The following is a 12,151-nucleotide window of genomic DNA, read 5'->3' as shown; positions in this document are numbered from 1 at the left end:
CTGCCATACGCACATTGCGCAGCAGTGGTGGGACGGGCAGGAAGCGGAAGACAGCGGCGGCTGCTGCTCTTTGAGGCCGGGCCGGCGGCAGGTCGGAGTCGGGCTGGGAGAGGTGGGGAGAGGGGCTGCTAACGGCTGGGGTGGGGCTGAGGGGGAGGCCGGGCCCTCTCCTTAGGCGGGACCCCTCTCCTCAGATGGGACCCCTCTCCTCAGGTCACTCTCCGAGGAGACTGCTTTCCTCAGTGGTTGTCAAAAGTGCTACTTTCTGTTAAAAAAAAAAAAAAAAGCTTGTATTCTAGCAGCAGAGATGTCAGCCACACAGGATTTGTGGTAGAAGTGAATATCGGCAGCTGTGGAGGTGTTGGTCCTCACAGCTTTCCCAGCTGAGGTGTTTCCCTCACATTTTCCCACTAGTGATTTCTCCCTGCTGGCCTCATCCCTCTTGGCGGCTTTGCCACCTTCTGTGTAATGAAATTGCTTCTCTGGCGCTGCTGCTACAAGCATCTGGATTAACCGAATCACACGCACTCTGTTTTGCAACTAGTTAAGCTTTTAGCTTTTCCCCATCCCCTCCGTCTCTGAGCCCTGTTTTACATTTAGCATGCATCTCTGCAGTGGCCATCTGTATCACATTCATGTGTTTTTGCAGCAAGATGTGATTTTTATCCAGGACTGAATTAATTGCATTCTGTGTTCGTACTTCATATCTATGGATTAATATCACATGGTGCTGCCAGCATGTGAGCACGTGTGTGGCTCTGGAGTCCCATGCAGGTCCCCAAGAAGACTTGCCCAAATACTTCCACAGTCTGTTGTGTCCGATGCTTAACCGCAGTTCAGCTGTGCTGTCCTTCAGTGTGCCTCGCTAAGGGACTTTTTGGCCAGCCCCATCTGAATAATTATCTACAGCTAGTTATCTGAAGTGAATGAGATGCCTTGTTAACTTTTGAGGGTCTTGGAGATTAACACATCAGCGGTTTGGCCATTTTTGTCATAGTTTTGGACAAATGCAATGCCAGCATCTCTGTATTTCTCCTTCCAGCAGCAGGGAGCACATGTGTATTGTACAGTTTTAGATTAGGATTATCTTTAGGGTTGTCTTTCTGCTTTCCAAATAGGACTGTGGGAGCCACTATATAAAACACACCACCTGTCAAGAAAACAAAGGGCTTTGTGTGAAAAGTGAGCACTGGAAGTGATAAAAAAGTGTCTCTTTCAAGTGATGGTTCAGATTATGGCAATGCTATTGATTGCTGAATCACATTGTTCAAGACAGAGATGTGAATTCCAGTGCCACAAGCTGTAAATAACTTTTGAGTTACATTTCTAGCTCTCAATTCCCTCCTCTTGAATTTAGTGGCAGAACTTCTTGGCCCAAGGCTTCTTCACTGAATCACAATTGCCCTTTTTTTATGCTGCATGTCTGAAAACCCAAACCCATTATTTCCTAGGCATTTATGAAGAAATAGATACCTGTGTATGTATCTTTTTGATATACTTGATACATTTGATGTACATTGAGCATACTGATCAGAGAACCTTCAAAGTCTTTCAAAACTTTCTCTGGGTGTTTTAGATGGTCAGCATTGTGAATTATTTGTTGCATAATAGCAATAAAGTTGCATGCAAGAAGCCACTATAGTGTCGCTCCACAATTGGTCATATATTTTGTGTTATTGGGAAACAAGGTTAAACAGCTGTACTGTTTTTGGATCCTTTTTAGCTGCTTTGCTTTTCATATGAGTCTGTGTTAACAAATCAATAAATCTATCACAGCAGGGAGGGGCATTTTATTTTCAGTGTTGTCTCTATAATAAGCTCACAGGTCTGTGTCCAGAGGTGACCAGACGTTCCAAGTAATTGTTTGCAAAGTTATTGAAACTTTAAACTGGGTTATTTATCTAACTTGTAAATTAGATTATTTCTGGGCAAATTGGTCCATAAGTCTGGATGTTTTAGGAAGATCAGAGCCTAGTGAGTGATGTGAAATGGATTTTCATGGTCCAAATGAGGGCTTTGGAGCTGCTGAGGTAATTAAAAAACAGTCTTGGGATTTTGTTAGAAAGTTCTGGAAAGCACAGAGGCACATCCTGCACCACCTTTACAGCTGCACTTCAGCAAGCACAAATGCTGCTGTGTGTTGAGGTTGGTGCTGGGGCTGAGACTGATCCCAGGTACCTGCTCTCCCTAGGGAAGCGTAATCCAGCCCTTCCCTTCTCTGGATGGTACGGAAATAACAGTTAGTTTATTCCTGCGGACTTTGTGCTCCCATGTTGCTGGAATGTGATGTTTCCATGGAAACACACCGAGATGCCTTAGACCCGTGTGCTCAAGCCACTGACATGCCAGGAGGTACCTGTTGCAGGGGGGCTGAGCTCCTTCAGGGAGAGAGATGCAAGTTTTGATAACCATCAGCCCTCAAGTGATGAGTTTTCTTTGCATTTATGTATCAGCAGTTAAATAGCGCAAGCTTGAGCAATGCAAATCACTTTGAATAAATTTCTGAGCGGAAGGCAAGACAGACACCTTTCCTGGAAGACCATGACAGACAGCACCCAGATAAAAAAATCTCTTTAAAAAGAGCTACTCCTGTGCTGCATTTATTTCTTTGAGGACTCTTAAAACAATCCCATAAATGGTCTCTGCATCCTCTGAGATTCAGCTGTAGTGTCATGGGCTCCTAATTTCTACTTAGCCACTTTCTTTTCTTCAGGGCTCAGAAAAAAAGGAAACATTTAAATATGAAGTATATCATGAAATAGGTGATTTGAGCCCCGTAGAAACCAACTGAATCTTGATGAAGTCAGTAGAAATGTCAGGTGATGTAGGTGAGCTTTGGAGCAGATTGTTACCCACGTTGAATTGTGAAATGAGCTGTTGTCACATCTCTCTGGTTTCAGTCATCTTGTCAGCTGCTTGTATAATCAGAGGAGCTCCGGGGCAGCGGTTGTAAGCCATTCAGTTGGAAGCATGCACATCTGCACTCTAAAAAATAATATTTTGGCCCAGCTCTAGGTCCATGCAACGCAGGGATTTTATGTTTGGGGAAAAAGCAGTGGCAGGTTGTATAAAGAAGAAAATGTTACAAGCAAAGCCTAGCAATGTCCATGGGACACGCTAAAAATCGTTCTCATCAGAGGCTGCAGCTAGACTCAACTTTCTTAATGCAAAATAAACAGAGAAGTGATTTGGACTGAGGATGAGAGGCAAATTATTTCCCAGGCAGCTGTACTGGTCCCTGCACCAGGTGCAGAGCTTTTATTCTACACGCTATTTTTGCAGTAAACATGTGAATGATATGCCTGACTGGAGCTCAGTCTCTGCATCTTGAAGAGGACTTCTTTCATTCTTTGAAATATTGTTGGCTCATTTTGTGCAAAACTTTTGAGAATTGGTGAAGAGGAAGTCTCCTGTTGTCTTCTATGGTCACAGCACCATGTTGTGGGGGGATACACAAGCTGGACCTTGGCAGACTTGTCTTAATACTGACAGCAAGTGTGACAGTGAAAAATCAACGGCGATTTGTCTCCTTGCTTCCTGGTTTCCAGCTGTTTATTGGATCGTTTTTTTTCTTCTGCTTTTTCCTCTTTGAACTTGCAGGTAAAAATGGCTGCAGAAGAGAAGTGGAAAGGTTGCACTTCGAAACAGCATAGCGAGGCTGAACAGGCAGGTGAAAAAGAACCGTGTGTGCTTCTGGGCCAGCAGCTGGGTGAACCGGGAAGATTTGCTTATGCGGCACTTTGTGGGATATCCCTAGCATCGCTGTTCCCTGAAGAAGAGCAAAGGTACTACACGGGGTGGCAGGGGGTGAGCAAAGGAGGTGGCTTTTGGGCAGCAGCTCAGATGGAGCTGGTATCAGACTCTGGATGGGGTCTTCTGAAGTTAGGGGAGTGGAAGATCCTTTTGACATTTTCTTAATGTGTTTTCTTAAATGTACTGACTTTCTTACACCTTTTAAGACTTCTATACTTAAGCACAAATTGCATCCCTTAATACTGCAGAGTTCACAGCCTGCATTGAAGTAAGGTCTGGCCCCATTCAGATTGCTCGCTTGTTTTTTTAGCCAGCTTGTGTAGCAACTCAACTTCTGCCGACTTCTTGCAATGCTTTGCTTTTTGTGTGAACAGTAACAGATTAACATTTGAAACTTTCACAGCTTGTGAAAGTACCCAGTTACAGAGCCTAAACTGTGACTGTTGCCTTACAGCTCCTTCAGGATGGAATTCATTGAGGGCTTTGTGAAATGGCTGGACCTGCCCGATGCTGTCTTACCCGCCATGACAGCATTTGCTAGTGGCTTAGGAGGTGAGGGCACAGAAACTTTTGCCCAGATTTTGCTGAAGGATCCCACCTTGAAAGAAAATCCAGTTGTCATTACCCAAGTAAGTTCATACGCTCCCCTCACCCTTGTTTGCTTTTGCAGGAGAGATTTGTCATACGTGTCTGTTTGCAACGGAGGTTCTGTTTGTACAGTCAGGAATGTAAAATTAATATTTCTGATATGCATATATTTCTGAGCAGCTGTGTGGGTGACTGGTGGTCTCTCTATCCATAAACAGCTTGTGGAAGTGATGAACACGAGGCATGGTTGCTGTCTGTTGAATTAATGTTTTGTGTGTTTGATGCTTTCACTCTACAGAACAAAGAACTGTTAAACTTTTTATTTGACTGTATTATTGCAGTGGGTTTGATTCATATGTGTGTTTTACAGATTTTGGTGAAACACTGAACATGATAGACCTGATTTTAATTTGCTTAAAAGCCTCTTTACCGTAGCTGCAATACAAAACACCTCTACATACATGCTCCAAACAGCACAGTTCCCAGAGTCAGCTTTTACTGGAAGGCAATAAGTTATTGTGACTTTATTTTCTTTCACCAAGGAAGTATTAATGAGACTGGAACTCCATAACGTTCTGATGTAAAAGCTGACATAGAGATAAAAAAGGTGAAGCATTTCGGTGGCGTTCACCTTTGCTGCAGAGTCTCAGCTGGGGAAGATATCTGCTCATCCAGCCACACATTATGCTGTGCAGGGCAAAGAGCACGGTAGGCTACCACTGATGCCACACGTAACGTGGCCACTGTCACCTCGCACCCTACGCCGTATGCTGCACACAAGGGAACAGCGAGACATCCTTTGTGCAGACAGTGCTCTTGTATTGAGTAACAGCACACACTCACCTTTAGCAATGGCCTGACAGAAGAGGAGATGTGAGAACACAACTGCGTAAGGAAAGATATGATAGGAGTGAACTTCCTTGGTCATCGTGACCAGCTCCCATTATCTCAGCCATCTTTCCTGTCTCCTAGTCAGTCCATAAAAGGGTTCAGAGGATCTGCTCCAAACATCCAAATGTTACAATGCTCAAAGTCCTGTAACAGTATGAGTATAGCGACAGAGAATCATAAGTTTAATACGTTAGGACAGGTCTTCTAAAATAAAAGCAGCTGTTTTGATTTTGTTTGCTCAAAATCAATAAATCCACACTTGCTTCTTTCTGCATTTAGATGGCTTGGTGCTTCCCAGGTTATTTAACCTCATTCTCTCTGCTTCAGGATGGATTCTCTAGATTTAGGCAAGTCTTCCTGCACTGCTGCTGAGTTTATTAAGGGTGAAATTTTGGTGAAATCTAGCTTGTGCTTCCTCTGAGCATATGTTGCATAAGGGCTCCATGTGCTTTTACAAAAGTGGCTCCGAATCAGCAGGACCGCGCGGTATTTTGCTCTGATCCAGAGAACTGAGGCACTTATCACCTGGATTCAGGTGGAATACAGAAGCTGTAGATAACAATTCTTTGATTAGTTAAAAGCAAAGATCAGGAATAGCTATCAGTCTATGCCACAACATCAGTGCCTTATGCAGTCTTGTATATGAGCAAGGTGATTGATTTTGTCAAAGGAGAGAGAGAATGAAAGACTTTTGTAGAGCAAGGCAGCAGAGGCTTGCAAGGTGTGTTTGGGAAAGTCTGCTGGCATGTGGGAAATTTCAGTGTATCAAGCTGAGATCAGCTTTTTCCTTCTTACCTGAAAATAAACAAGCTACAGCACAAGCTTTGTGAATTCTTGATATGTTGATTTATGGTGCTCTTGCTTCTTCGTAATCAGCTGCTACTGACGCAACATTTACTGTTCCTATAACAACTATACACTTTAATTGCTCAGTGTGTTCAGTGGCAGGGTCCTGTTGGCACTAACACCTGCATTTTTGAATGCCCTCCATCTCAAAGGTGCTGAAGGGAGGATACATGAGGTCAGGAGATTAGAGGTGAGCTCAGCATTGATTCAATGAAAATTTGAGCCTTATGGATTATCTTTGTTTGCATTCATTGCAGATGACTAATACAGGCAAACGTTGGTTAACCAAATCCTTTAAGGACAGTAGTTATAACACACAGGCTGTGGGTGCGGTATGAGAAGGCAGTGCAACAAAAAGAGGTGAAGAAGTGATGATAGGTGACAAAATGTTGAAAGTTCTTATTATGAACAATTTTTACTTTGAATGCCCATTTTCCTGTGTCTTTCCACACACAATACAGTTTCTTCCACTGCAGTGCAGATTGGGTGCTCTCTGTTGTTGAGGAAATGGGTTTTGAACTTGCAGCAATTCATTAAAAGCTGGCAAAGACTCCGAATAAAGATTGCTTCCCTTTGTAAGGTTTCTCAGTCATATAGGTGGTAGTCTTGTGCACAGAGTTCACAGGGAGATTGAAAACTCCAGTTTCAAAATAAGACTGAAATATAACAACCGCTGCTTAGAGGAGGAAAACATACTACTTGTGAACTAATGTAACCAATGCTGATTTGAATTCAGGTGACTGCACAGCAGTATGTGCAAAGCCTAAACCAATTAGTAATAGTTGAGAATGCTAATTGGCACAGATGCCATAAAAACAGTAGTTCCAGTTTATCACCTAATTACCTGTATCCATCTGTCATCTTTTGAAATGCATGGAGGCAACTGCTTAGGCTAGATTTTTAAAAGAGGTTATTTGATATTAGGTGCCACAGATGATACTGGGCATATCGTACAGGACCTGAGTCAACACCCATGCTTCCCTTTGCAACACACAGGGAGAATTTATTGCCTACAAATCATTGCTGCATAAACCAGTAACCCTGCTCAAGAGGCTGCTTACATTAGTCCATGGAAAAGGATGGCAACAAGGTCACAAGCTTCACCCTCTTCTAGACTTCAGGCTTTTTGCTTCATCAACTTTCTGCTTGGAGCTCCCAGCCTTGGACCTTCTGGTGGGCTTTGACACCTCTGTGCCAACCCTTCCCTCTAAAACCGCAGCTGGGGAGGAGGTGATGGTGCCCACTTACCTAATTCCTGTGTAGTCACAGTACTCGGGCTTTGGGAAACCAGAGTTACATCTCTCCCTCTGCCTGTAGAGATTCACGTCTCCAGTTCCCACATCCCACCAACCAGCCTGGGGAACAGTCTGCAGCGTGTGTGCATGTACAGGGTACTAATCATGGCCGGACCTAAAGAGAAGCCTTTTTTTTTCTGCATTGTGGTGATTAGGGGAACAGAGGAGACGTGATTCAGTGACAAAAGGGTTATTCACACACTGGTGATGGAAAACCAGGATATTCCTTTTCTTGGGTGAGCGCTTTGGCCATTGAGATGCACGATGAAGGAGCAGCGATGACTGCTTTGTGCAGAGCCCAGCCCAACAGATATCTTCTAGAAATCCTTATCCCATTAGGATTTGCAGGACAGGCAAGCAAAAGAAGGCTTCGCTGTGAATAGGAACAGCCACCCAGATACTCAACAGTAGAGCTGTGTGTGTGAAAACATTAAGCAGCAGGTTCTGGGACTGTACCAGGTGAAAAAGCACCCATAGGTGGGAGTTGAGCTGCCCTAATCCTTTGGTTTTCCCAGTCTTATGCAAAAGCTCTTCTCCTTTATGAAACAGCAGATTTTTCTCAGGTTAAAATGATACTCAGAGTCCAGGCACTTAGCTTATATCTACAGTTCGCTCCTCTTCTGGTAGGAGTTGGTTAAGGATGCCTTGTTCTCCGTTCTACATTTCTCATGCAGTAGGGAAAAGATTAGAGACATTTTTATGATATGAATTTTGCTTAGGAGCTTATGGGACTAATAATTATAAACTCCTTGGCAGCCTCCTACATCTTTGGCTGCATTTTTTGTGTTCCCAAAGGGCTAAAGGATTCCCTGTAAAATTCAGCTGTGCTTTACTTGTCTGTAGGAGAGGGAAGTAGCTAGACTGAGCTAGTGCTTAGTGTTGTAATTACGTAAAGAACTTAAAATTTGTCCAGTGACAATAAAAAGAGAATGCAGTAGTAAAACCACTGGCCTCTTTTTTTCATGGATTTGTCCATAGAAACCATCTATTGGATTGATTTGTTTTTCCAATTTTTTTTTATGGTGAAGAGCTAACACAGAAGTCAAGTCCTTCAGTCTTGACAGATGGCTATAAATTCTGAGTTTTCTATTTCTGAGCACTTAATCCAAAAGAACTTCATGTCAGTTCAGCCTTACTGCCTGGAGCTATGAATGCCCACAATACCAAAGAAAATAGGGGCCACTGGTCCATTAGACTAGCATTCAAACCTGTCACTCATAGTGTAAATATGAATATATATGACTATATAGCAAAAAGAAGACATTAGACAGGTAGGAAGATTAGACCTCTTTTCTCCAAACTTTGACGTCTGGTGTCACCATGGTGCTTTCAACTGCAACAGAGTTGCTAATAACAAAAAATACAGGTTGCTTCAGCATGTACCAAGCATTATCTACTTCCATCCAGCCATTTGGACCTGCATGTGGAGAGTTTTGTACTGGAAATATCTGGCTTTGCTCTGTGCTGCCTTGCTGAATTGTAGCGTGCTGGCTTCCCATGTTTATGAACTGACATGCTGCAGTAATTAAGTCATGGTCTGATGGGGTTTCGTGCCTCCATTTTGATACCTCCAGACATAAATCTTCAGTTTTAACTTGAATTTTATTTTTTTTTAGGACCTTCTATCCTTCTCTCTTAGAGATGGTAAGTTTACCTAAGTTTACATTTGTTCATTGTAAGAATAATGTACTTGAGTTTACATCTGATACTTTGAAACACTCAAAAAGCTCAAGTTACCATCCTATTTTATCTTAGCATCCTTTCTGGCAAAAGCAGCACACTCTTTTCTCTGTGTCCACTACAGGAAAAGCTACTATTATATTAAGAATGATTAATAATACCTGTTAAAAACTGAACAACTGTTCACCTCCTTGCCTCCAGATGCTGTGCATTGGCATCCAAATGTATGTGATAGTAGAAAAATTCTGAACCGACATACCTAGAATGGAGTGTTTCTACCCAAGTGTTTCTAGGGGAGCAGACAATTTCTTCCTTTAGGAAGGCAGTAAAGCTGTTGTGACAATCTCGGCCTAGCAAACTTTCTGCAGATTGCTTGTTGCCTAAAAAGAAAAAAAAAAAAACCTGGAATAAATTCCAGAGTGTCCTGTGTTGCCTATTATAAATAAATGTGATTTTACACATATATTATATTACACATAAAACAATTTTCTGGTTTACAATCCATAACATGGATTAGTCTAATAAAATTAATGAATAAAGACTGCCTACTTAACAAAATGTTCATTTCTAAAAGGAGCCTGTTCTATATTGCTACTTGCATTTTTTAAATCTCTGTGTTTTAACATGTTCTCCAGGAAAGAACTCACTGGTTGCTGATTAGCCTGTTTCACTGCAGAACAAAGTACCATTTTTGTTCTTGCTTTATTTTTAATGGAAAATTAACAAGTCAGTCATTGCAAAACTGCTTATTTTGCTAAGCTGGAATTTAAAAGAAATATATTTTTCAAGCCTTGCTGACTTGCTGCCAAGCTGGCTAAGTAAAAAGCTAAGTTGTGTGTTAGCAGGCAGGAAGCAAGGAGGCTACTCGTTAAAACACCTGCTTGGGCTTGCAAGATATGGCACATATGAGGGATGAAGTTCCTTATTTCTCAACTAAGCCCAGATCTTAAGAGTGGTGTCATTAAAGCCTACCTAAAACCAAGTAGTTTGGTATCCTGGTAATGATGGTGCTAAATAAATAAACTTAATAGATTGCGAAATGCCGTATTTGATCTATGTGTGATCAGAAACACACTTTGTAGTTGGGTGTTGCTGGTATCTTCACCCACCCCTAAAAAAGCAATTGCGTTTTTTCATCCCAGAGTGCACTGTAACCCTTTACAAAAGCCTGCCCTCAGGAAGCAGCAGGTGCTACTGAGAGAAACATATTAAAAAAAGCAAGAGATGGCACAAATAATTTAAAATCTATTACACTTACAATGGGGTTCTTTTGTTAAGAACACCTGCTTATAAGCCCAGGAGTAATAATTTTTCCTATTGGGCATTTTCTGAGTGCGCTCTCCGCTCCTGCATCTCCAGCAGTGAAGTATACCTGCAAACAGTTGTCAGTGATGCTGCTAGGTTAGCCAGCGTGTAGCTTTAAACTCCAGAGTGCCTTTTGTTGCCAACAAGATGAATTGGAAATAAAGCTTTTGCATGGAGGTGCATTTTTTAAAAATACCGTATCTTGCGTTGGTGCATAGCTGAGGTATATTGTGTCATGTTACCCAGATACATATTTGATATTTCCAGTTAGGAATGGTCTTGCTGCAGCATTTCTCTGTTGAGAAGAAAGATGCAGCCTACCCAGAGCCAAAAGGCCTCAATCACAGAGGAAGCAGACCGAAGGATTTGAGATCCTTCTGCCATAGAGGCAATTACCTGGTGCAGTGACTATTCGTAGGATGAAGTTTACAGGGAAGAAGGATTTTCCATTTATTGCTCTCTTTAGATAACAGGAGTCGTGTTCGAATACATGGAAGACAAAGAGGGCCTGAGGGAAGGAGCTGTACTTGTATGTGACGTGGTCCTCTAGCACAGCTGAGTGCGCCACTCGCTATTTAATCTGGTGTGATGTAGACTGATTGATTTCCTGGGCTTCCTTCTGTTTAAGGGTACTATGATGCTCGAGCCAGGGTGTTGATCTGCCACATCACCTGGCTGCTGAGACTCCCCTTGGAGGAGCTGGAAGTTCTGGAAGAATCTCTGCTTGAGAGCCTGAAGGAACAAAAAGAGGAAGAGTCAGAGTAAGAACATTTGGGGTGACTGTGCGATGAAAAAACACTGCTGGTGCTTGAAAACTTAACAGCAATTACTTGTTCCTAAGTCCAGTCTCTGATCATTCCCCCCATGGCTCTTAGCATAATAATTTATGGCTTGATTGGAGTTGCAGAGCCCTCACAGCACTTCAGCTGCACTGAGAAGCAGGAAGGCTCAGCATTCTTAAAATCAGAGCCAAGAGCCAACCTTGCAAGCTGGTAAAGGCTACTGCACACTGGGGAGCCTCATTTCCTTGTTCCTGTTTCCTCTCCTAGACGGTAGATTATGCTTAAATACATCACAAAGATCTTGTGTCTCTTATCTCATGGCACAATATTCTTCAGCTAGAATTGCCTCTTGCAGAATGAAGTTCCTGTAAACTTCAGGATTAGATCCTCAGCTGCTCATTTGCTATGAATCTGTCCTTCTCTGTACCTGTTTAAGAGACAGCTGTCTAACTCCTGTTAAAGGTAGATTTCCAAGGGCAACAATCTGCATCTTTAGATACTTACAGACCTGACTCCTAATTCTGTGTTATTAATATGAGATTAATTCTTTTAGTCACTACTTCTTAGATGTGAAACAGCCAAAAAGTTGGTGTCTGTAAGAAATGTAGTATTTTTATATTCCACTTATCAGGAGGAATTATGTGAAGGTTTAGTAATATGTAAGGCAGTAAATGTGTCCGTAGTGGCTTTCAAGGGACCTTTTACTATTTTTACCTGTCAACTCAGCAAACAGATTATTAGATTAACCTGAGTGCTAATAAAGGCTTTAATCAACATCACTGACACAGTATAGTTCAGACATTACTGTGGGGTCCAGCATGGAATCTTTCCATTATTTCAATAAAGCTTAACTTTATAGCGCACTGTAAAAAGGGGAAGTCAAAATAATCTCAAAGATCATGGACTGCTAAACAGCACAAAATCTGGCATGCAGGAGCAAGGGTTGGTATTAGTGGGGGCTGTTGCTGTGCTTTGTGGAAGCAAACTCAGGAGTGAGCCTTTAGAGCAGAG

General features: G+C 42.3%; 1 protein-coding gene across 5 annotated transcripts in view; it reads left to right on the top strand.

Annotated features, from left to right (window-relative positions):
- The first annotated feature begins 12 nt into the window (after window positions 1-12).
- Window positions 13-12,151, top strand: part of TMCO4 (transmembrane and coiled-coil domains 4) — a 41,144-nt gene continuing 29,005 nt past the window's right edge. For 2 of the 5 annotated variants that reach the window (XM_055800909.1, XM_055800908.1), the window contains exons 1-5: window positions 36-91; window positions 3,601-3,785; window positions 4,208-4,382; window positions 8,990-9,017; window positions 10,987-11,119. In XM_055800909.1, the coding sequence (XP_055656884.1) occupies window positions 3,607-3,785; window positions 4,208-4,382; window positions 8,990-9,017; window positions 10,987-11,119 (515 nt within the window). In that variant the 5' untranslated portion in view covers window positions 36-91; window positions 3,601-3,606. Of the gene's footprint in view, window positions 113-314; window positions 337-3,600; window positions 3,786-4,207; window positions 4,383-8,989; window positions 9,018-10,986; window positions 11,120-12,151 lie in introns of those variants that run through there. The other 3 variants (XM_055800910.1, XM_005229624.4, XM_055800907.1) reach the window with 3 other exon arrangements.

The sequence above is a fragment of the Falco peregrinus genome, chromosome 3, assembly GCF_023634155.1.
Source record: "Falco peregrinus isolate bFalPer1 chromosome 3, bFalPer1.pri, whole genome shotgun sequence".
In the NCBI taxonomy this organism is placed as follows: domain Eukaryota; kingdom Metazoa; phylum Chordata; class Aves; order Falconiformes; family Falconidae; genus Falco; species Falco peregrinus.
Note: the sequence above shows the minus strand (reverse complement) of the source record. Positions and strands in the feature narration are given on the sequence as shown.